The following is a 23,430-nucleotide window of genomic DNA, read 5'->3' as shown; positions in this document are numbered from 1 at the left end:
AGGCTTGATAACTTAGGTTTATGTTTTGAATCAAAGGATTGAAAATTGTACCAATTTGTTGTGTTAACATATTAACCATATCATGATTTCTCTCATCCATTTGTCGCCTTAAAGAAATCATGGATTCTTTAATTAAGGCTGGTGGAGCATTTTGACCAAAAACGCTAGAACCTGAAGGACTGATTGCATTATGTGGTGTGAATGGAATTGCATGATATGCAAATGTAGATGCATTGTTATCAAACTTGCCATCATAGAAGTTGGCATACCACAAGGTTGTTCCCTATTGGTCATGGGCATATTGAAGTTTTGCATTACTTTAATCCTATCATGGAGAATAGCCTTAACTTTAGGATGAGGACATATGAATAGTAGTAGACACATGAATAGTGGTAGTGAATGGTGGCACAAAAGTCCCTATTTCTGGTTGTGTCATTGCAGCAGCAGTTGTCGAAACAGTTGCAGGAGTGCTATTCTTCCTTAGTAATGGTTCAAAATAAATCAAAATTTGGTGAATTTAGTTAGATGTATATGTGTTGTGGTTTTTCTCGGTTTTGAGACAAAAACCATTTTATCCAAAGATTAAAATACTTGCATTTCGATTTGGTTTAGATATCTCTCTTAAGAAAATTAATCCGCTCCAATTTAGCGCGTTTAAATTGGATTAGTATTCGGCTATCCAAATTGAAATTTTAATTTTTTTTAAATTATTTTAATACTTATATAATAAAACCACATACTAGTATATTTTATGAAAAATAAAAATACATCAATTCAAGAATATTGTAACACTGTAAGCATACTCATCGTGGACACTTAAATGACACTATGACATATTTAATAGCATTCAAGCTTAAGGTAAGTCCTTCAAAAAAATAAAAAGTAACTGAATAACTCCAACGTTGAATTTTAATCCAAATACAAAGTTATTTGAATGACAATTAACCTGATATTCTTTACTCCTTTCATGTCTACCATTTCAAAGATTTCTCTAGATATTCTTTCAAAAAAAAAAAGATTTCTCTAATTTTTTATTTTCCTATTTTGGAAAATAAAGATCGGCTTTCAAATTAAAAAAACAAAATCCATAATAGTAGTTTTAAGGGAATATGAAATGAAGCCTCACAATCTTAAGCTACTAAATTTATGTAGGTTTCAGTTCGCTTTGGCTCGATTTTTTAGTTGTGGTCTAAAAACCAAATTGAAGCAATCGTTTCTTGTTCAAAGTGGACCAAACACATCCTGGAGTTTCTATTTGAGCTATCATAGGTTTCAAATCATTCACATATTGTAATCTTGTTTGAGCATAAAGTTAAGTAACACATCAAGTAGCTATATGAATGGAAAAGCTTCAAATAAATTACAATTCATCCACCAATCGCATTCAATCAAACCTATAAATAAACATTCTAGATTCGATCAATCTCCATTCAAATTAACCAAACAAGCAATTCCAAATAATGTCTAATTATATTTATAATGCAATGAATTAGTCATCAATAACTAAATATTGAAACTGAAGTTCAACCAACTCTAAATCCCAAACTAGAAATTAAAAATAAAATTTTACTTGCCTTCACCTAGAGCTTTCTGAACCAAATCCCTGAAAAGAACACATTGTGAGGTCTATGTTCTGAAAAATTATGAAATTTACAAAAACCTATCTTTTACATTGCTCTAGTGGTGGAATTTTTAGACTTTAGGCACTACCACTTGACCATCATCAATTAAGGGATAAAAAATCTCATCACATTCTGTTACATCAAATGTATAGGTTTTAGGAACATAATTTTCATTTTTTGTTTCGACAGGATTCCTCCCATCAGATGGCCTCAACAATTTACATGTTTAAGGAGCCCATGTTTTAATTCAACAACATTAACCTCACAATCTTCGACATCTACAAAGGTTATGTCGAACTCTTGGTCCCTATCATTGGTTTCAACATTAGCAATCTTTTCTCTTTTATGATATTTATGAGTTCTGGCTTTTACAACCTTCAGCCTTTCGACCTGTCGAACTCCATCAGCCAACTGGGCCATATCCCTCAAGTGTTGAGTGTCTAATTTCTTCCTAATGGAATAATCTAGGCCACCAACAACCATTTCGACTGACTCATGTTCAGGAACCGGAGTAAAACATCTAGCCTTTAACAATCTAAATCTATTCAGATAATCATCAATAGACTCAAGGGTTTTCCTCCTAACACTATCCAATTCTTTCAGACTTATCTTAGATTGGCCCATATAGAATTGTTCATGAAATAAACCTTTCTAATTGAGTCCAATGTTGTATTGAATGTGGTGCAGGTGTGGTGAACCATGTAAAGACATTTTTTGTCAGAGAATTTGGTAAAAATTTCAATCTCAAATTCTCATTATTTTCTATGTCTCCAACCACATACAAATAAAGTGTTGACAGTAGATTCACTGGTATCACCAACAAACTTAGTGAACTTAGGGATTTTACAACCCCTGAGAAGTTCAGTTTGTAAAACATACTTTGAAAGAGCAAAAACAAAGTTTGGCCTATGTAACCCTATGTTTAGGCCATTCTGAGCCATAATGGTTTTGACCAAATTGACTATATTATTATGTGCCCCCAAGTTTTGTTGTTGGACATTCCTAACAACTTCATCTGCATCATGATTCATATTTACCAAAATCACTTCTGGTTATGCCTGGACTACTGGTTTGATAGGTTTGAGTTGAGGCACGGATTGTTGTCTTTGAACCACAAGTTCAACAATTTGCAAAGGCTGAGGATTTTGGATTTGTGGAATTTGTTGATGACCAGGTTGCGTAAGGGCAAAAAAATCTGCTATTCTCCTCATTTGAGTGACTAAGACTTGATAACTTTGGTTTGTGTTTTGAATCAAAGGATTGAAAATTGTACCAATTTGTTGTGTTAACATATTAACCATATCATGATTGCTCTCATCCATATGTTGCCTTAAAGAAATCATGGATTCTTTAATTAAGGCTGGTGGAGCATTTTGACCAAAAATGCTAGAACCTGAAGGACTGATTGCATTATATGGTGTGAATGGAATTGCATGATATGCAAATGTAGATGCATTGTTATGCAAACTTGCCATCATAGAAGTTGGCATACCATAAGGTTGTTCCCTATTGATCATGGGCATATTGAAGTTTTGCATTACTATAAACCTATCATCGAGAATAGCCTTAACTTTAGGATGAGGAGACATATGAATAGTAGTAGACACAAGAATAGTGGTAGTGAATGGTGGCACAAAAGTCCCTCATTTCGGTCGAAACTGGCATTGCCATGCACACATGGCAGTTGATACATTGCCACCTATTGTAGGGGCAAATACCTGTGCGGATTGTGCTTGTGATGAAAATTGTGATGATGAAGAAGTACCGCTATTGGTGGGTCGAACCATTTCTTTCAAGGCTTTACCACTTCTTAAATGCATGCACAAACAAATATTTTTCCAGAAAAAAGTTTACTAAAAGCAGTTATAAATTTTACAGAAATTTTCACAAGAACACTTAGAAAAATTTTAAATTTTTTTATGGAAATTTTTTCCAAAAATTGCACAAACAGGGTCCCACTAGGCGTGGCTATTTGTTTACTCGTGTTTTTGGTAAACAATAGTATTACTTTGATTATTACAATCAGGATCAAACCAGAAATTCTAGGACATGGTGTGCAATCTTTTTCCAGAAAATACATGAATGTTCATCATATGCATATGTTACTTTATGAACAAGATGAAGACAACTGTTTTTGTATGAAGATAACTGCCTTTTGACAGCAAATAATGTAGAAAATGCAATTAAAAGACTTAAAAGTTTAAAGAAAAAGTAAATTGCATTGCATTAATGTAAAGGTGGTTCGAAAAATTAGATTACATACATTCTGTGACTCCTTTCTCTGGACGTTGGTACTTTGAGTGCTAGAATTCTATAAGTGATTTGCAATCCTTTTTCCTTATGAAAAACTACTATATATACATAGAAGAAAATAACTGCATAACCTAAACTGCTAAAAACTGCATTTCTTCGACAAGAAACTACATGCCTTCCACGTGTCTGGACGCTTGAAGCTTGCCTCTTTACTCTAATTGCCTGTGAGTTTCCACCTTTCTGTCGAAAACTTCCAATGCCTATCAAACTTAACAACTTCCAACATGGACTTAGAGATTTTTTCAACTTTGAACCTTCTTTCTCCCTGTCGAAAAGCACCAGATAAAATACATGCTAACAGTATTATGAAGAAAAATGAACTCCTAAAGTCTTTCCTTCTCAATGTCATCTATTTCTTCTAACCGCTCCTTCCCTCTTTTTTTTAAACTCCTCCTCTCCCCCTTCCAAGCCCGCAACACAAAGGGTAAAATACCTAAGTGATAAGAAAACAAATAAAGGGTTAAATATATTTTTTTGAACCCTATAAATGTCAACTTTTCGTTTTAGTCCCTCTAAACAATTTCTTCAACTTTTAGTCCTCCAAAAGTTTTTAAGCTTCATTTTTTATCCCTCTTTTAAAATAAACTCATATGTAGAATTCATATTTTTGAATAAAATTTTGCAAAAAAAGTTATAATATTAAAAGAATCTCTCCTAAAATAAATTAGAATTTTTTTATCATAACATCATGAATTAAATATGAATTTTTATGTTTTTGGAGGTTGAAAATTCATATTGAATTTATGTTTTGTTGAAAAAATTTAATTTTTTTAGGAGTGATTTTTATAATATTCTACACATTTCATTAAAAAAAATAAAAAAACTTAAAAATAGAGATCAAAAGTAGTGATTGAAAATTTTATAGGGACTAAAAGTTGAAGAAATTTTTTAGAGGGATTAAAACAAAAAATTGATATATTTATAGAGATAAAAAACGTATTTAACCCAAAAATAAAAAAAACCATTGATTTTTTTTTTTACATAATAAAAGACGAAGTGCTACAATTAAATATCTTAAAATGACATTTGATGTAATTTAACAAAAAAAATGACATAATAAAAGACCAACTGATACAATTAAATATCTTTTTTTAATTAAATATCTTAAAATAATATTTGATGTAATTTTTTATTATGGTACCCGGAATTCGAAACGTTACACATTATGCATAATCCTACCAACTGAGTTAATGTAATTTTTTTTTTTTTAAATGTACTACCCGAACATCCACCATTCCATTGACAATTTCCAAACATGGAAATCATCGGGCAAGAGAATAAACACGAGTTTTATTACCTAAACTACCCTTATTCAAGTGGAAACTAATCTAATCCATTTATCAATTTAATTAATTAATATTACCATATATAATGATGTAATGTAATACGATGAATGATTATTTATAAAGTTTTGCGCATGCCAGCTAAGTTCATCACACCATATATAACTACTGCGTTACATTACGTACGATACAGCTATTACAACACTCGAAACAAAAAATAACATTCAACTTTATAAACTTTTAATAATTATTTTCCCCTTTATTTTTTCATTCACTCTCAAATCTCAAATTAACGCACGCAAACGCAAAATCACAATTCATTCACACAATTTTCAAATGTAGAAGAACGAAAACACTTTCGAAACTTCGTTATTTATATGCGATTTCTCATTTTTCAGATTCATTTCTTGTTGTTATAACTGTTTTTTGACCCGACCCGAATGGAATCGAATCCAATGTCTTTTACTCCGCCGCAGTTAATCGGCGCCGTTTCTAGGTTGAGATCTTCGTCGGTGAAGAAGTTACCGGAACCTTTACGTCGCGCCGTCGCTGATTGCCTTTCCTCTCCTTCCTCCTCCGCCGCCGCTAATGAACCTTCCAGAATTCTTCGGGTATTACGCTTCTTCTTACTCCTCTTCGCTTTTGATTTTCGATTTCGATTTGGTTTTTCAGTAGTGTTAGTAGAAATTGAATTTGAATTTCGTAATTCGATGTCATATTGTTGAAGAAAAATCACTGAATCATGTCCAATTTTTATTTTTTGTTATTATTATGATTATGATTTGTTTATGACAATGCAATTGCGACTTAGCTGATTTTCAGTTTCAGTAGTGTTAGTAGAAATTGAATATTCATCATAATTTCGTATTATATAGTTGAAGAAAATTCTGGTCCTATTTATCTTTTATTTATTTTTAATATTTTTGTTATTATTAGTATGATTATGAGTTTTTTATGACATTGTGATGGAGATTAAATCACTGAATCGGGTCCTATTTATTTATTTTTTTAATTTTGGTAATCATTATGATTATGATTTTTTTATGGGAATGCGATTATTATCTTGTTTGTTTGGTAGAAAAATATGAAGTTATGTATATTTTTAATTTGGTGAAATAATAGCTTTATGGTTGAGAATGGAATTTGGATTTTTTGAAGTGAAATGTGGGAGGGGTAGTTTAGTCAATGTAATGTGATATGGTTTGTTTTAATGAACTTGTTTGAAAGAGGTATTACTCAATGATATAGTTTAGTCTATGTAACGTGATTATGAAGCATTCAAGGGTTATAGATTTTATATTTAATAGTGTTCTTAGTTTTAAGCATTCATTGTAAAATTAGTGTATTCAATAAATGCTTCGCAACCAAAATTAGTTTAATGGCTTATATTCATGAGGGCAAGCTTTAAAGTTCTGGTAACGGCCACCGTTGCGGTTTTCGGTATTGTGGGGTGCCGACAAATTTAGCCTCAATCCCGGTCACTCATCATCATTTAGACGTTGATGAGTGATAAGGTTGGCTTGGTGGTTGGGGTGAGAAGTTAAAGAGTGGAGTGGTAAGGATGTCGAGAGTTTTGTTCCCACCCACAACATAATATTAACAATACTAACATTTTCCGTTTATAAAAAAACTATGATTTTGCAGACCACTCTTTGAAACCTTGCTCGTGGGTACGCCATAGCGACTCCCTGTTGGAAGTCTGAAACTTAATTTTTTGCTAGTCTTGTCTTAATGTGACATGGTTTGTTTTAAGAGGCGTTACTCAATGGTACTACTTACTCATGTATGTACAAGCATTTAAGGATTTTTGTCAAGAAGGATGGTTTTATATTTAATAGTGTTTTTATAACATTCGTTGGAAAATTAGTGTATTCAATAAATGCTTCATGACTTAAACTGGTTTAATGCCATATATTTGTACGCGCAGGCTTTTAAGCTGTGGTAACAGTTTCTGTCGGGGTTTTTGATTTTGCCTCAATCGCAGTCGCACATCATAAACTATGATGTTGCGGAGTGATAAGGTTTGCTTGGTGATTGGGAGTGAGGAGTTAAGAAGTGGAGTGATAAGGAGGTTGAGAGTTCCATTCCCACCCACAGCATAATATTAACAATACTGACATTTTCCGTTTAAAAAAAGACTGTTGCGAACCGTTCTTTAAGGCCTTGCACAGGTGTTAACCATAGCGACTCTGTTGGAAGTTCTGAAACTTAAGTTTGCGATAGTCTTGTCTTAATGTGATATGGTTTTTTAGATGAACTTGTTTGGAATAGGCGTTACTCAATGATACTACTCAGCCCTGTGTGTACTTGTCAAGCATTTATGGATTATAGGTCTTATATATTTAATAGTGTTTTTAAACATTCATTGTAAAGTTAGTGTATTCAGTAAATGCTTCGCAACCGAATCTGGTTTAATGTCGTATATTTGTACGGTCAGGCTTTGAAGTTGCGGTAACGGCCGCTGTTGTGGTCTATGATATTGCGGAGAGCTGACAAATGTGGCTGATTCGGCCTCAATTGCGATGAACATTGTAAAATATAATGTTGCCGAGTGATAAGGTTGGCTTGGTGGTTGGGGGTGAGGAGTTAAGGAGTGGAATGATAAGGAGGTTGAGAGGTTGATTCAACCACAACATAATACTCCCTCCTATCTCAATTATAAACAAAAAATCACTTTTTAGGTTCATTGAATAAATATTGTATCTGGTCTGTAATATAGATCGAACCGAATACATCAGTTATTCAATGAACCTAAAAAGTGAAATGTTGCTAATAATTGAGACCATGGGGAGTATTAAGAATTAAGAATAATAACATTTTCCGCTTAAATAAAGACCGATGTGGCAAACATTTCTTTGCAACATTTAAGGACTCTAGATTTTATATATTCAATTATGTTTTTAAACATTCGTCGTAAAGTTAGTCTATTCAATAAATGCTTCACTACTCAAGCTGGCTTAATGCCGTATATTTGTGAGGGCAGGCTTTTAATTGCAATAATGGTCGTGGTCACGGTTTTTATATTGCAGAGTGCCGACAAATGTGGCCTCAATTACATGCATAGTAAACTATGATGCTGCAGATTTTTCTTTATAAAATCCTTCACGAGGGTATACAATAGCAACCCCTTGATGGAAATTCTGAAACTTAATATGCTGCTAGTCTCATCTTTTAATTTTTAAGTTTAGTCTGAGATGGACTCACGGTGTGGTTTCTTAATTAATGTAATAGTTTCTTCTTTACTTTGTGTGATTAAGAATTTTTCCGACCCGTAAGTACAGCTACAACTAAGCTGGTAGCTGCAGGGACATTTGCTATGCTGGGCACGGGTTCAAACCCGCGATTCCCCACTTATCAACACTTGGTGTGTGTGAGTTTTGTTCGTAGCTCTTTTGAAACAGAGTTTTTCCTTTGGTTTGTTTTTGTTTATAAATTATAAGTTACTAATATTAAATGGAATGATGCATACGGTTTCTAGAAGTTTTAGAAGTTCTGTCTAAATTAAACGAGTATTTCTTATTTTTGTTTATAAATCATCGCATAACTTTTAGAGTAAATGTAGCTTTGCTTATTTTCTCACAATTATTAATATATCATCTGTATACAGTGATTTCTAACTAGCATATCTTGTAGGGGAAAAATATGTTAGTTGTCCATAGTTAGTCCAGTATTTCTACGCAGAATATACAAGCACTAGCTTCATCTTTTAGGGATTCCTTACTATCTGCAATATAACTAGTGTATCTCATAACACAGCCCCATTTTAATGCCGCCATAACCTGTAATTATCTATGGTTTATCATGACCAAAGTTTGAATTGGTTGCAAATTATGATGCCATGATATTTGATTTTGATGCTCAGTGACCAAAGTCTCAGCTTTACCAATTTTATTTTATGGCTTCAATATGTGATTGCAGGACTATTTGAAAGGCCCTACAACCACAGACATGGCTTATAGTGCAATTCTGGAGCATACTATTGCGGAGAGGGAGCGCAGGTAATTGTCAATTATAGGTTTAGGGCACTTGTTAAGGATTCAAAAGAGGAAATGATTTATAAATCTTAGGTAGAAAAAGTTTATTTTTGAAGTTTCAATGTGTTGAATACACAATTCCCAAAAAAAAGTTTCTTTTTTGGACTTCTAAACACAGTTGTTAGCATTTTCCAATTTATTTCTTGACATGGTGTAGTTGGTGATACCATTCAGATGGCTTTAAGACCATTGCTGTATATCAATTTGCAGTATACTTCAGTCAATGTCATGCATTTAGTGAACTAATAATGTTGGATGAAGCATGCAGAGTGCATCCTTATAATTTAGATCTGTAGTGTACTAATCAATCTCTGAGAACCTATTATGTGTCTGGGTTTAGAATCTAGTGCATCTATTTGTCTGTGGGATTAGAATCTAGTGTATCTATTTGTGTCTGTGGAATTGGATGCTGTCGTATTTTGAAATTTGAGGTGCTATTGTGATTTTAAGACCTTGATAGAAAATATGCAATAATAAGATGCTAATACATAGTTTGTATTATGACCTCTGTTACTAATATCAGTAACGGCAACAAAAATTACATAGAAGACAAACTGGAAAATTAAGATCAAACATAGATAACCCAAGGCTTTCAATCCTCACTCCAATCTCCCTCAATTCAGTCTTGGCTTGTCTCCTTATTTCTTCCTTTTAATCTCGTATCCTCTCCTATAACCAACTGAACCTTACTGTGTGCATCCATTCCTCCTGCTACCTGTACAGGCAGTTTTAACACCTTTCTATGTATAATGCACTCATTTACTTGTTTTATTTTTAATAGCATGCATTACCACTCCCATCAAGGAATTTCCAGTCTCACGTTGTCCTATAGATGGAAGTTAGGAAATTGCTATTGGATTGCTGTGAAGGATGAATTCCCATTAGTTTGGGCGGTACTTTCATCAACTAATGACTCCATTGGTCTTCTCTAGGTTAGTCCTGGGGTTTAAGACCTCAGGAGGCTGAACTTGAACCATTAGTTCCCATTCTTAGAAAGCGTATTGGCTAGAAGCAGATTTAAAGCAGAGGCGGAAACTTTATTTTACACCAAGAAAACACGTAAAGTTTCAGCCTTTATACCACTTCTCGTACTTTTTTCCACGTCCAGCCAAGGACCAGAGGTACCAGGCTTTTCATTCGCTCTTTTTTATTAGTGACCAAAGTCTGGAGGATTGGAGCTTCGAGCACGAGTCTGTTACCAGAGTGGAACTGGAAGGAGCTTTGGTTCCTTTGTGTAGGATTTGTGGATGTTTGCCATATACACGGCTACATATGCAGAGAGTTTAGTTTAGTTAGATACCTCAATTATTGTTTTCTCTTTTTATTGCTTTAGCTTGTTAGTATTATGTTAACCATTTCAAAGTTCTGCTTTTTCTGACATTGACACTATTTTCACCAGTCCTGCAGTAGTTGCAAGGTGTGTGGCACTATTAAAGCGGTATCTTCTAAGGTATGTTACCAGTTATTTGAATATGTAGATGTTCAGTATTTTCTCAAATTTTTATCTGAGCATTATCTATCTCTTTTCCATCCTCATTTCATAGATTTGCATGTTACTATAATATTGGAATCTAAATGTCCATGGTCTCTCTAATAGATAAACCTTCAGTTGGAATAGTTGGTTAGTTTAATAGTTAGTTAAAGAGTGAACTCACAGGCTATAAATAATGTGAAGGAGAGACTAAAGAGGGTTATCTTTGGTTTTAGAAATGAATTTATGGTAGGGGAGAGCTAGGGATCACAAATACCTTAAATATAATAGGTTTTGTAGCAATAAAAACTATTTTCTTCTGTATTTTGAACCAGCACCAACAACTTTTATTGCTCAAGATGTGTGGGAATTATTGAAATTTATTTAGTAGCATCACTTTCGTTTTTTTGGGGATAAAATATAGAATAGAAAGAACTACAAAAGTGAACCATAAAATGTCATATTCTGAATAGAAATCCAAAAAAATTCAAACTCAGAAAAAAGAAGATGGTCGGGTCATGTTTCCAAAAATATATTTTGATATATACTGACGGGTTTGCCTTGTAGTGACAAACCTCTTTATATTCTCATGGGTAAAAAGAGAATAGGTTGGTGAGTCCTTATAGTATTGTGCTAATTTGTTTTCTATTGAAGGTTCTTCTATCTATTGATTTGTTAATTGATTGCATTTTACTTAGATTCATTTAATGTATGGAATATGCAGCTGGTTATCTTTCCTTGTATGATGTCATATTACATCTTGTTTTGTTGCTATTTTGCCATTTCCAAGGGTTCTGAGCTTGTTGATTAATACAGATACAAACCGAGCGAGGAGACATTACTTCAGATAGATCGTTTTTGTTCAGCAGTAATTGCTGAATGTGTTATTAACCCAAATCAGCCATGGTCGCAGTCTCTGAATCGTCAATCTGGTGCATCCACAACCCCATCTCCTTTACTTGTATCTAGCATTGCTTCTGAGGCACATGTGAAGTCATTGAGTTATGTGCGTTCCCTAGTGGCTCGACACATTCCGAAACGGCTTTTTCAACCAGCTTCATTTACTGGACCATCATCTTCATCGGGAAAATCACTGCCAACATTGTCATCTTTACTGAGTAAATCTTTCAATTCCCAACTTAGTCCTGCTAGTGTTCCAGAAATGCCAAGTCCTGCAAGTGTTCCAGAAACATTAAAGAAAGATTCAACTGTCTTATCTGTGTCAAAGTCCTTAAAACGTGAAAAAGGTGATGAAAATGATGAACTAAGGTTCATTGCCCATGATGTTCTGAAATGGCGCTGGCTTGAGACAACACAGTCGTCATCTGTCGGGACTGAAAGGTAAATATTCTTTCAGCATTTTATTCACAGCTTATTTTGAGAAAATAATTTTTTTTTTAAAGCCGACTATGGAAGCTATTGTGGTCTCAACATGAGCTCATCAAAACTTGCATTCCATGCTTGGTTTTGGTTTTGGTTTGGGTCTCTTGGGTTATCTCTTACAGTGCTTAAAAAATTGACTCTATTATTTAACTTGATTTATGCAGTGATCGTGGTCAGTATATGACATCACATAGTAGTTTCTTAGAAGTAGGTGCAGCAGCTTTACTTGTAGGAGATATTGAATCTAAGATGAAGGGGAAACCATGGAAATTTTTTGGAACTGATGATATGCCTTACCTGGATCAGCTGTTGCAGTCTTCTCCTGTAACACCAATTACAAATTCCGTCTCTGCTCGTTGCCACCTGAGAGCAATAACAGCATCTAAACGCAAAAAAGCAGGCTCTCGTCAGATATGGCATGTTCTCGTATAACTTGAGTCCCTATTATTTTTTTTCCTCACAAGGCCGACTAAAAGTCTGATAATTTTTTTTACAACTTTGGCTTGTTGAAGGCTTTTCATAATTTGATTTGCTGTTCTGAACATTGCTATTTCTCCAGGGAGGATTATCCCGTGATTACATTTCGTCCCCGAGCTCGACAGCTTTTCCAGTATCGCCATTACAGGTATTGATCATGTTCACTTGAGATACTTCAAAGGAATTTGATAGCAAATTTTTGCAACCATAACACAGGCTTTGTCGTCAATCTTATATTACAGAATTTCAATTGCCATAATTGCCTTGCTATTTGGATTCCAAATTGTTCTCATCATTCGATTAGAGAAACTATAATACGTGTAAAAATATGTGAACTCTGTAAATTCTACGTGTCTGTAATGAGATCACACACCTTGTATTTATAATGATTTTACAATAAATTAATTGAATGCTTAATGAGTAAGCACTAGCCTAGGAAGTTGTATACTCTAGGAGTAGTGACAATCAATCTAGGAAGTTGTACAATTAAAGGAATATCTAATAGTTCTTAATTTTAATGATAAAAATACAATAATGTAATGATGGGCAATGCTTTTCAAACAAATGATCTCATGATTCTAAAGCTTACAAGTTTCCTTAAAGTGATTCCCAGGATAAAATACCTATCAACATACCTGTTTATTATGCTCTGGTTTTTATTGCATCCTTTGTTGATTATAAAATACCTTGGCTTGCAACTTTTTTTTTTATCGTACAATAGTTTTTAATTATTGATATATTTGTTTTTATCATTTTACACCTCACAAAATGATCTCTTTCGCTGACCAGTGAGCAACAACCTCTACGATTAAACCCTGCCGAGGTACAAGAAGTTATTGCTGCAGTTTGCTCCGAGGCTTCTTCCCCAAGCACCAATGTTATGACAGTGTCAACTAGACTAGGCAATAGCAGTGGAAAACCATCGACAGATGTGGCTGTTAGCGTCCTTATTAAATTAGTTATTGACATGTATGTTTCAATTAATTATTGTCGTCTTTGTTTTTATCATCTCTTGTTATCCTTTGATTACCCCAAGTCATGACATTCTCTCAGTTTTACTATATATTCATGATTCCCATGATTAAAATTTTAATATTTTTAGTTACAGACAACTTTAAAAATAGGATGAGTTAAATTAATTTTTCAAAGAGGAAAGAGGAGGGGTTGATACTGGACATTGATGAAAAAATGGTGACGGACCACTGCTTATTTCAAAAAGAAATTGTCGAGCAAAAATTTAGGATTAGTAAATATTTTTATTGAAGCTGGCATCCCTGTTCCAAATTAATATAAACATATATTCGAATAGTTGGCCAGAAGTTCTTTGGCATCTGGCACCAATTTAAGGAAGGCCAGTTTAGAAGCTGTTGCAATGAGGTGTGTGAACTGCAAATGTTTTGACCTATAGTGAACTATAGATTCACGGGCTAAACAGATCAAATTCACTGTGTTATACACCAAAATGATTGCATTGGTCATACTATATACATAGTCATACATATATACACGTGCGTGTGTGTATAATTTTTTGACTGGTATTTTGATAATGTCTGTTTAATTATATCTTGGGTCTCCAGATTATTTATTGTTAACATAGTGTTATATGAAAGCAATACCGAGATATCATTACATAGTGTTTTCAAACGGAGATATTGAACTTTTTAATGTCAGGAGTTATATTAGGTTGAGTGCTGGATCCCTCCACAACAGATTAACTTTCTGTCCATCTACTTGATTGAAATTTTCTGATTATTTCACCTATCTGTAGTTGTTGCGTAGTTCTGTGAGTTTATTGTGTATTGTGTATGATGGTCATAAAAATATTGTTCTGTAGGTATGTTTTAGATTCTCAGACAGCTGCTCCTCTCATTCTTTCTATGCTTGAGGTGATACATTAAAAAGTACATTTTTCTTTTTTTTTTTTTATAACTACATCTGTTTTATTTTTACTAATTTGTATTTCAAATGTATCTTTCAGGATATTCTTAGTTCTTCTGAAACAGCTTGCAGGATCCGCGCTTTCGATTTGATTCTAAATCTAGGGGTTCATTCACATCTCCTAGAACCGATGATTGTTGACGATGCTTCCACTATTGAAGAAGAATATTCTCAAGAATCCTACTATGACAGCAACACTCAAGTTATGATGGAAGATAGCAGAAAAGGAAATTCTCATGACAAATCAGACACAGTCTCTGCAATTGATAGTTTTGAGCCATGGATTATAAATATTCTGTATGAGATACTGCTTCTACTTGTTCAGGTACTGATCAGAAAAATAAATTGTTAAACAAGATAGATTATTGCTTGTGCTATGTAATGATTTTCTTTGGTGGGATCATCTGATTGACAGGTGTCAATATTTTGTTTTCCATTCCACAATATATTGATACCTGTAATACATGATATGATGTAGATGCTTTGTCATTTCAAATGCGGCAGGTGTGTGTGTGTGTATTTTTTTTTTTGTTAATGACAATTGATTGATAACAAGGATACAAGACAAGATTGCAATCTCGTATCTTATACGGAATTCTCATATCAAGATGAACACTGCTTAGTTGGACTAAGAAAAACTTTTATCATCTACTCCATCCGTCTCAAAATAGGTGTCCCTTTTGGGTTTTACACGGTTATTAAGGAAATGATTAGTAGTGTTGATTTCAATGGAAAAATATGGTTCATTTACTAAAACACCCTTGTTAATTATAGTTAGTGAAATAGTTGGATGATTAAAATGCAAGAAATAGGGGTATGCTGGTTTAAAAAAATAATAAATGTTGTATTAGTATTGTAAAAGGGACAAATAAATTGAGACAAAGAAAAATAGTAAAGAGGACACTATTTTGAGACGGAGGGAGTATTTCATAAGATTCTCAAGAAAATTATGTTGTCATTCTTTCAACATTTTCTTAGAAATGGTTCATTCACACTGTTCTCTTAACTTCTTACACTTCTATGGTGATCAATTACATTTTACAGACTGAAGAAAAGGAAGAATCTGTTTGGGCATCTGCACTCAGCTGTTTGCTTTATTTTGTCTGTGATAGAGGAAAGATCAGGAGAAATCGTTTACAGGGACTCGACATAAGGGTGAGAAATAATATTCCTCTCCTACTTTTCACTCTACTAGTGTTCATGGAAATCTTATTATTTGTTTCGTACTGCAATCTGCAGGGTAAGTTTTTTGCTTCACTTTTTGTAATATTGGACAGGGTGTCTGGAAAGAGAGGATGCTTAATGATTAGTGAATATGGGGAGCTTCCATGTTTGCTCTTGCTAAAAAGTTTACATTTAAGAACGTGAAAGCACAGGGATGTGAGATAATTTGTTGAACAAAATAATTAAAAGAATCAGAAATAGCATTGTTCCTCTTACTTTTAGAAAAAAAATATGGAAGGAAAAAAGAAAAAGCATGAGCCTATTTATTTATTTATTTATTCTGTTCTGAATACAAAACAAAGTAAAACCTTTTCAAGGGGAGAGTTGTACTTTTGCTCCCTCAGGTACCACGTTTGTGCAATTTTGGTTCTCCGGTTTCAATTGTGCAAAATCAGGTCTCAAGATATCCGTCAACCAATCGTTGCAATTTGTATACTATTACTTGTTTAATTTGTAATCCGGAAGCCTGCGTAGCCAACATGGACCTATGTTGGAACTAAATTAAGCCAACTTGGCAAGTTGATGTTGCCAAAAAAGTATCGTTGTGACAAGATAAAGAGGCTCTTTGGGAAAGCTTATAATCTAACTATTACCATGCCTGAGGGGCCTTTTTGGGTACATCAGCTTGCCAGGATGGCCCAAGTTAGTACCAATACAAACCTAAATGGACCACGTAGGCTCATGACATTAAAAATTAGTGTTGATGGACAGAACTAAAATTGCACACTCGTGATACCCGGGGAACCAGAAGTGTAAAGAAGCCTTAAAATCAAGTAGGGCTTTTCATTACTATCAATCTCATTATGGATGGTGGTTGAGTCCCAACCTTTTTTCTATCAAGAAATGGAGAAGGTCATAAATGGAGAGGATCCTAACTCTTTCAGTTTCTCTATAATTCACCGTTCTCTTTAACTTTGACATTCTCTTAACTAACAAATTGTTCCAACTAACTATTGATACTCTACTGTAACTTTAATGTCTATTAACTAACGAATTGCTCCATTTCCTTTCAGTTTCATTACTATCAATCTCTTTATGGATGGCAGTCGAATCCTAACCTTTTTTAAAACCCCTCTAAAGGCTTCCGGATAATACATATGTAACTATTAACCATTAGGCTGCTGCACTGATAGTTATCTGTTCAGTTACAACTACCACTAACTATTCCTGATGCCTACCGTGTAACAGACTTGAGTGATTTCTGATTTTTTTTTTTTAATACAGACAGTTGTGCACACTGTTAGTTAGTGATATCGTATTCTCTCTCTTCTCTATCTCTTCTAATCTTGTCAATCATTTTCCACCACTTTCTCAGTTTTTCTCTGGTTGACTGGTTCACAAATTCTTTTGGTTTAGAAGCACACACTTCACGTCTTCACCAGTACTCACTCTGTTTGGTTGGAATTATTGAGTATCTCGCAACTTATTAAGGAAGAGTGATAAAGGAGGTGTTCATCATGGAATATTTATTTTCTTGCTTATAAATCCTATATATAAAATTAAGTTACATAACTGTTGCCTTTATTTTACTTAGTACTGTTATTGGGTTATGTTTTAGAATTTCTCAGAAGACCAAAAATCACGCATGCAAAGAGGTTCTAAAATTGCAGATCCATACTATAAACATTCTTTGTTTCCATCTGTGTTTTCATTTATTTATAAAATACTGCCAGTGTTCAATAGAAGGCTGGATAGTTTAAGTTGTGTGGTTTTATGCATTTCAGTTATGAACAATTCTTACTACAGTAGTTTGTGATTCCTGACCTTTTTTATCTTGGGTTTTTATGCAGTCATTCGTTCACTGTTTTATTTTCTATTGGCAGTATGTGATTAATTATGATATCTGTGTATAATTTAGTTACTCCCAATTTGCTTTAGGTTCTGAAGCAACTTATAAGAACCAGCAGGGAGAACTCCTGGGCAGAATTAGTTCATTGCAAGCTGATTTCCATGTTAACCAACATGTTTTATGAAGTTCCTGATGAAGTTACAGAGCTTGTCTCTAGAAAACCAAAGTTTCTTGTGGACCAACTTGATCTGATTGGAGGAGTTCAATTTATTTTCATTGAGGTATGCCTATATTTTAACACTCTAACATACTTCCCAAATTCCAATATAGTTCATTTTACAGTATCATTGTTGTCCCTTTAAGAGTGAATACTGATAATATTGTTTTGTATTATATAGTACTGCTATATATGAACTTATGTTTGTCATACATGACATTATATATTTAGACTTTGTATTGCTCCTTAATCTCAAGAGTTTGAAACTCTCCATCAAATTTTTATTGACTTTTGCGCTTGCGTAATGTGCCCAACATAAATTTTCCATATCATCTAATTGATAAGATTCTAGCTTCTTTTTTTTTTTCCTTCCATTAGTCAGAATAGTATAATTGTAGATAAAATTCTGAACCAGCATCCTACTCTTAGTGTTGCTTAGTTTCAAATTGCATGACTTCCCCCATATTTATCTATGTTGGTGCAGTATTCCCTTGCAAACTCAAGAGAAGAAAGGAAAAATCTGTATTCGGTGCTTTTTGAGTACATTCTCCATCAAATAAATGAAAAATGTATAGCTACAGGAGTAAATGAATACAGTGATGATGAGATCCAACCTATTGCTTCTCTACTTGCTCAAGCAAATGCAGCTGAGGCATTTTATATTTCTGTCAAACTTGGAGTAGAATGCATTGGGGAGATTTTGAGAAGATCAATTGCATCTACTTTGTCCAGATATCCTAACAGTGAACGGCTAAATGCGGTATGTCGACATTATCCTTCTCTTGTTTATTGATACCCCCACTCTCTCCTCCACTACTTTGATGAATGTTTATTATCTTAGTTGGCGTGGCCATAAGAGAACCTTCAAATTGTTTCATAAATATCAAAAACACAATAGGTTTCTTTGTAAAATATAGAAAAAAGAATCCCAACATGCATTTTGGTTTGTAAAGGACATTTTACCATTTATACCCTGGAGAAGATGTGCAAAGGAGTTCATCTAGTATTCTTTTTATGGTTATGTTATGTGTATAGCCTTATGTAGCTCCTTCAGAAAAATGCGAGAGTTCATCTAGTATTTATATAAGGTTTTGAATGCTGCTTTTGCTTTGTCCAAGTATAGGCTTATTTTCCATTTATATTGCCTCCAATGTTTAAAAATCAGGAAGTTGTTGTAACTTTCTATTTGAGTTGTATTTTTTTGCATTTGTGGCTTATAAATTAAGCTTGTTTTGAACTTTACATTCAATTATATCTTGCATGTTTCTTTTAAATCTTTGCAGCTACTGGAAATTGTAGCAGAGAAGTTTGACACCGTAATAAGTTCATTCACTCATCTGGACAAAGAATTCTCTCATATGACTCTGATAACCAAATCTCACAAGTTTTCTGAAAATATGGATGGTGCGGCTCTGCAAAATGGCATTGATTTGCAAGCAAAGCATTCATGGGTGACTTTACATTCCCTACTTCACTCTGAAAGAATTTCGTACCGTCAAAATGGGTATATCTGGTTAGGTGATCTGCTTATTGCTGAAATTAGTGAGGAAAGAGATGGAGATATATGGTCAAGTATCAAATACTTCCAGCATAAAATTACTCAAGCAGGAACTCAAGATTCTTTGGATACATCAAATATTCCTCTGTCCATTTTACTTATGTGTGGCCTTTTAAAGTCCAAAATCAACTACATTAGATGGGGATTTTTGTTTGTTCTTGAAAGGCTTCTTATGAGATTCAAATTTTTGCTAGATGAACATGAAATGCAGCTATCAAACAGCAAAGATCTGCAGCATGGGAAGAAAGGTTGGCACCTTGAGAAAGCCAATGCAGTAATTGACACAATGAGCAGTGCTTTGTCTCTGGCGTTTCAGATAAATGAAACAGACCGTATCAATATTCTGAAGGTAATCGATTCTGAATCCAAAATACTCTTTTGCTAAATATCCTCATATCATAACATTAAATGCGTATAAAAGAATGGCAAGCAACAATAGTTGTAGCAAAATGCAGCATTTAATTATGCATGTTCTTTAACTTATCATCAAGAGAAAAAACCACAGTTTTCCAATTGAATTTGTTAGGGGAACTGTTAGAAGTTTTTGGTCTTCATGATAGAGCATGGTCTTTTATGAGATGTAATAAAATGAGTTCAATTGTCAAGTGCAGATGGTATGTTATCATAAATGAAATTACTTTATACAAATCTGAAATCACATAGACCTTTAAGTAGCTGAAGTGTTTGTTTTGTTATAGATGAAATCTTATTTCAGAATTATCAATGTAAACACAAATCCTTGGAGGAATGTTTAGAGAATGTTCTATTTGGGATGACAGTTAGAATGCTGCTGGTTTAAATGTTTGTCATATTTGTTACCTATTTTGCTCAACACTTTGTCTATTTCTAAACAGATGTGTGACATACTATTCTCTCAATTGTGCCTAAGAGTTCCTCCGGCGACAGCTCTACCGTTTGGTGATGACGTGCAACACGACAGAAATTTAAATCTCACTAGTGTAAACAAAAAAACTGACATTGATAATCATGTCCTCAAACAAGATAGTTTCCGCTGGGATGAACGCAAGGAAGAATCTAATAGAAGACCTAGATACCCTAATAACTACCATCCAGATCATGAGACTGCATCAATGGCAGCTCTTCTCCAAGGACGAGCTATTGTCCCCATGCAATTAATTGCACGTATTCCTGCTGCTTTACTATATTGGCCACTCATTCAATTGGCAGGAGCAGCAACAGATGATATTGCTTTGGGAGTTTCTGTTGGAAGTAAAGGAAGAGGAAACCTGCCTGGTGCCACATCCGATATTCGGGCCATACTTATCCTCCTTCTTATTGGTAAATGCTCAGCAGATCCTGTTGCTTTCAAGGAAGTAGGCCAGGAACAATTTTTCAGGTGATCCAAAATTTCTGTATTCTTTGTAAAATTGCCGCCCTTCTTCTTTGTAACTTTTACGTATTGAAATATAAAACATGAGTTTTCTTGTATCTGGCAGGGAACTTTTGGATGACACAGATTCAAGAGTGGCATATTATTCTTCCGCTTTTCTTCTGAAGGCATGGATTTTAATTGATTTGTAGTGTTGAATGTGTTGTGGCATTAGATATCATTTTTTCTTAATTTTGTTGTAATTTGGCATTGCTGCAGCGAATGATGACAGAGAAGCCAGAGAAATATCAACACATGCTTCAGAATCTTGTTGTTAAAGCTCAACAGGTACTGTTGTTCTTTAATGAAACCCCATATTAACATTTTAATCTTGCATTTAGATAAGATTCATATTCAAATTCTGTCTTTTATATTAGTTAGATGTAAGTTCTCAATTTGACGTTCCCATGTTAGAGAGTGTGAATCTTTCATTCCCATGGATAAAGAACACGACTAACAATAACTTTCCACTAGACTCTATTTATTTGTTCTTAATTTTCAAACTACTAAATTTTTAATAGTTTATAGTAATATCAAGCACTTACCAAACATAGTGTGGTAAATGGTAATACTGTTCTTGGTGATAGGATTCTTAGGAACATCATTCCTGGATATATAATACAAGAGTACGCTATTTATGACGAAATCTACATCACGAAACTGTTGCAGAATTGTTTTTGACCAGTAACCGTCATTTATAATCATACATGGTCGTTATAAATGTAATATGTGAGAAAGAAAATAATCTGCGAAAATGTATTCTTGCACTTTGCACTGCTCTTTATTTTTAACAATTAGTATTTCTCATAGTTCTATACCTTGAAACAAGCCCCCTTAAAGATTAATTAATAGTGTGCTAGGAAAGTCTACATATGTGGGAAAGTTCTGACACCTGAAGATATGGTATGATGAGCTGTACAAATTAATTCTGACTTCATGAATGTTATGTCTTGCTATTAATATCTCTATGGAGTTCTGTCAAGAAAAAACTCTTATGGAGTTTATGATGTTCGTTTCGTTGTGTTTAAAAAATGCAACCTGGTGTATAAAACTCTTGATAGGGTTGGGTTCAGGGAAGGGCTGAACCCATTGTGTTGTTGAAATCAAAATAATCTTCCTTTCAAATCTCTAGATTTTTGTTCCCTTTGCAATTTTCTTAATGTTTTTGTTTTAGTTTTGGTGATATAATATTAACTCTTCACTTATATGATTATGCCTTACATTTGCAATGCAGAGTAACAATGAAAAACTATTGGAAAATCCATACCTTCAAATGCGTGGCATAATTCAACTGGCAAATGATCTTGGAATTGACTTGTGATGTTCATGGTATGGTTTTCTGGAGGGATATATTGTTTGGAGTAGGAGATGTGTGTTGGTTTGACATCATTCAATTGGCTTAGATTTCGAAACGCGTATATCCAGGACATGTTTCCTTCCATAAACAAAATTGTGATTTATTTTTGTACATGGCCAAGGAGGGCACACGTGGGGCCTGAGAATGAGAGCTAGTGGAGTCGGGCTGCTCAAAAATACTGATTGATTATTCTGAAATAATTAACAGAACTCAACACACTGCTTGCTCTAAATGCCTGTTGGTTTCTTCAGTGATATTACTCTTTTGGAGAGCCATGTTTTATCTGCCATCATGACTTCATCTTTCCTGTGTATTTATTGTCAACAATAACTGAGAGAAGGCAGAGTTCCGTTGAGGAATAATTTTGAATGCACCTGATTTTGACCCAGCTACTGATTATTGCTGGTATGCACATCTCTCTCCCTTACTATCTTGCTTTGGTTGTGTTAAAAAAATGCATCTAAAAGTTTATGATGTTCGTTTCGTTGTGTTTAAAAAATGCATCTAAAAGTAATGTTCTTATTGTTCCTCTCAGTCTTTTCTTTTCAAAAGGCAGTTTTTGTACACCCTTTTGTATATTTATTAGGGATAGTTGTACTATTTTTTTCATTGAGAACAATAGGAACAGTGACAATAACACTATACCTAATTTTTATCCTTTCTTGGAAACCTAGTCTTGAGCTGAATTGAGACAATTAACACTGGCCTTGGTAGGCGGACAAGCTAAACTTTGTGATAGTCAAGACATTTCTGTATTTAACAAACTCATGTCTTTAAAAAGAAAAAGAAAGAAAGCTTTACACAATCCATCACTTACTTGAGTTTTACTGACATTTATTAACTTGATCAGTTTGTGTACCTGCAGTTGCTGGCTGGTGTGCATTATATTCCGTGGAAAATAAGTGCAGAACTCCACAAGATTCTTTTGTACAGGATTTAGATTTAGATTCCCACCGGGCCTTCATTTTTTTCACTTATGAAGGCTGCCTCTATGCTTGCTTATTTTTACTTGGCATACAGCACCTTTCATGGGAAAAGATAGAACTCAGTTTTGCAAGTTGTTAATATATATTTATCACAGGTCACAAGGAGATCCTTTGATGAGGGGTATCCTGGGATGTTCACTTTTAGATGCATCCCTAGCTGCCGTCCTTGTTTTCTGTAAAATGTGTGGTTTAATATTTTTCTTTTCCTTTATGATCCATTCCATTTTTGCGAAAATTGTAACATGTAGTGAGAAATTAGTGTGTACATTATCTATTTGACTTTATTATAGGAATCGTTTTGTGTAACAAAATCATCACAACAACCCCGTATTTATTCCTTGTATTAAGATATAAAAACTACGCAGACTCTAGATATTTTTAGCTCAAG

At 34.0% G+C, this 23,430-nt stretch overlaps 1 protein-coding gene across 3 annotated transcripts; it reads left to right on the top strand.

The window, feature by feature from the left end:
• Nucleotides 1–5,487: 5,487 nt before the first annotated feature.
• On the top strand, nt 5,488–23,353 carry LOC146905048 (uncharacterized). 3 transcript variants are annotated; one of them, XM_085726179.1, is made up of 18 exons: nt 5,488–5,829; nt 9,137–9,216; nt 10,652–10,702; nt 11,540–12,064; nt 12,271–12,522; nt 12,666–12,731; nt 13,373–13,552; nt 14,418–14,469; nt 14,562–14,846; nt 15,566–15,676; nt 17,624–17,815; nt 18,236–18,511; nt 19,035–19,658; nt 20,164–20,666; nt 20,767–20,827; nt 20,919–20,987; nt 21,934–22,461; nt 22,922–23,353. In XM_085726179.1, exons 1-17 carry the CDS (start codon nt 5,659–5,661, stop codon nt 22,018–22,020), a joined length of 3,585 nt encoding a protein of 1,194 aa, XP_085582305.1. In that variant the 5' UTR covers nt 5,488–5,658; the 3' UTR covers nt 22,021–22,461; nt 22,922–23,353. The 3 variants fall into 3 exon arrangements, with proteins under 3 accessions (XP_085582305.1, XP_085582307.1, XP_085582306.1); XM_085726181.1 differs by having other exon boundaries at nt 22,907–23,353; XM_085726180.1 differs by having other exon boundaries at nt 12,271–12,526; nt 12,670–12,731.
• The last annotated feature ends 77 nt before the right edge of the window (nt 23,354–23,430 follow it).

The sequence above is a fragment of the Medicago sativa genome, chromosome 7 (genome assembly GCF_051527215.1).
Source record: "Medicago sativa cultivar Bolivia chromosome 7, Bolivia_mono, whole genome shotgun sequence".
Lineage (NCBI taxonomy): Eukaryota > Viridiplantae > Streptophyta > Magnoliopsida > Fabales > Fabaceae > Medicago > Medicago sativa.
This window is presented reverse-complemented; position numbering and strand designations above follow the sequence as displayed.

Excerpts from the sequence above, each read along its gene's own strand:
- LOC146905048 (XM_085726179.1), top strand. The coding sequence starts at position 5,659 with ATGGAATCGAATCCAATGTCTTTTACTCCGCCGCAGTTAATCGGCGCC. Across the intron at positions 14,847-15,565 it reads TACTGCTTCTACTTGTTCAG|ACTGAAGAAAAGGAAGAATC; the intron begins GTACTGATCAGA and ends TACATTTTACAG. Across the intron at positions 20,667-20,766 it reads GGCCAGGAACAATTTTTCAG|GGAACTTTTGGATGACACAG; the intron begins GTGATCCAAAAT and ends TGTATCTGGCAG.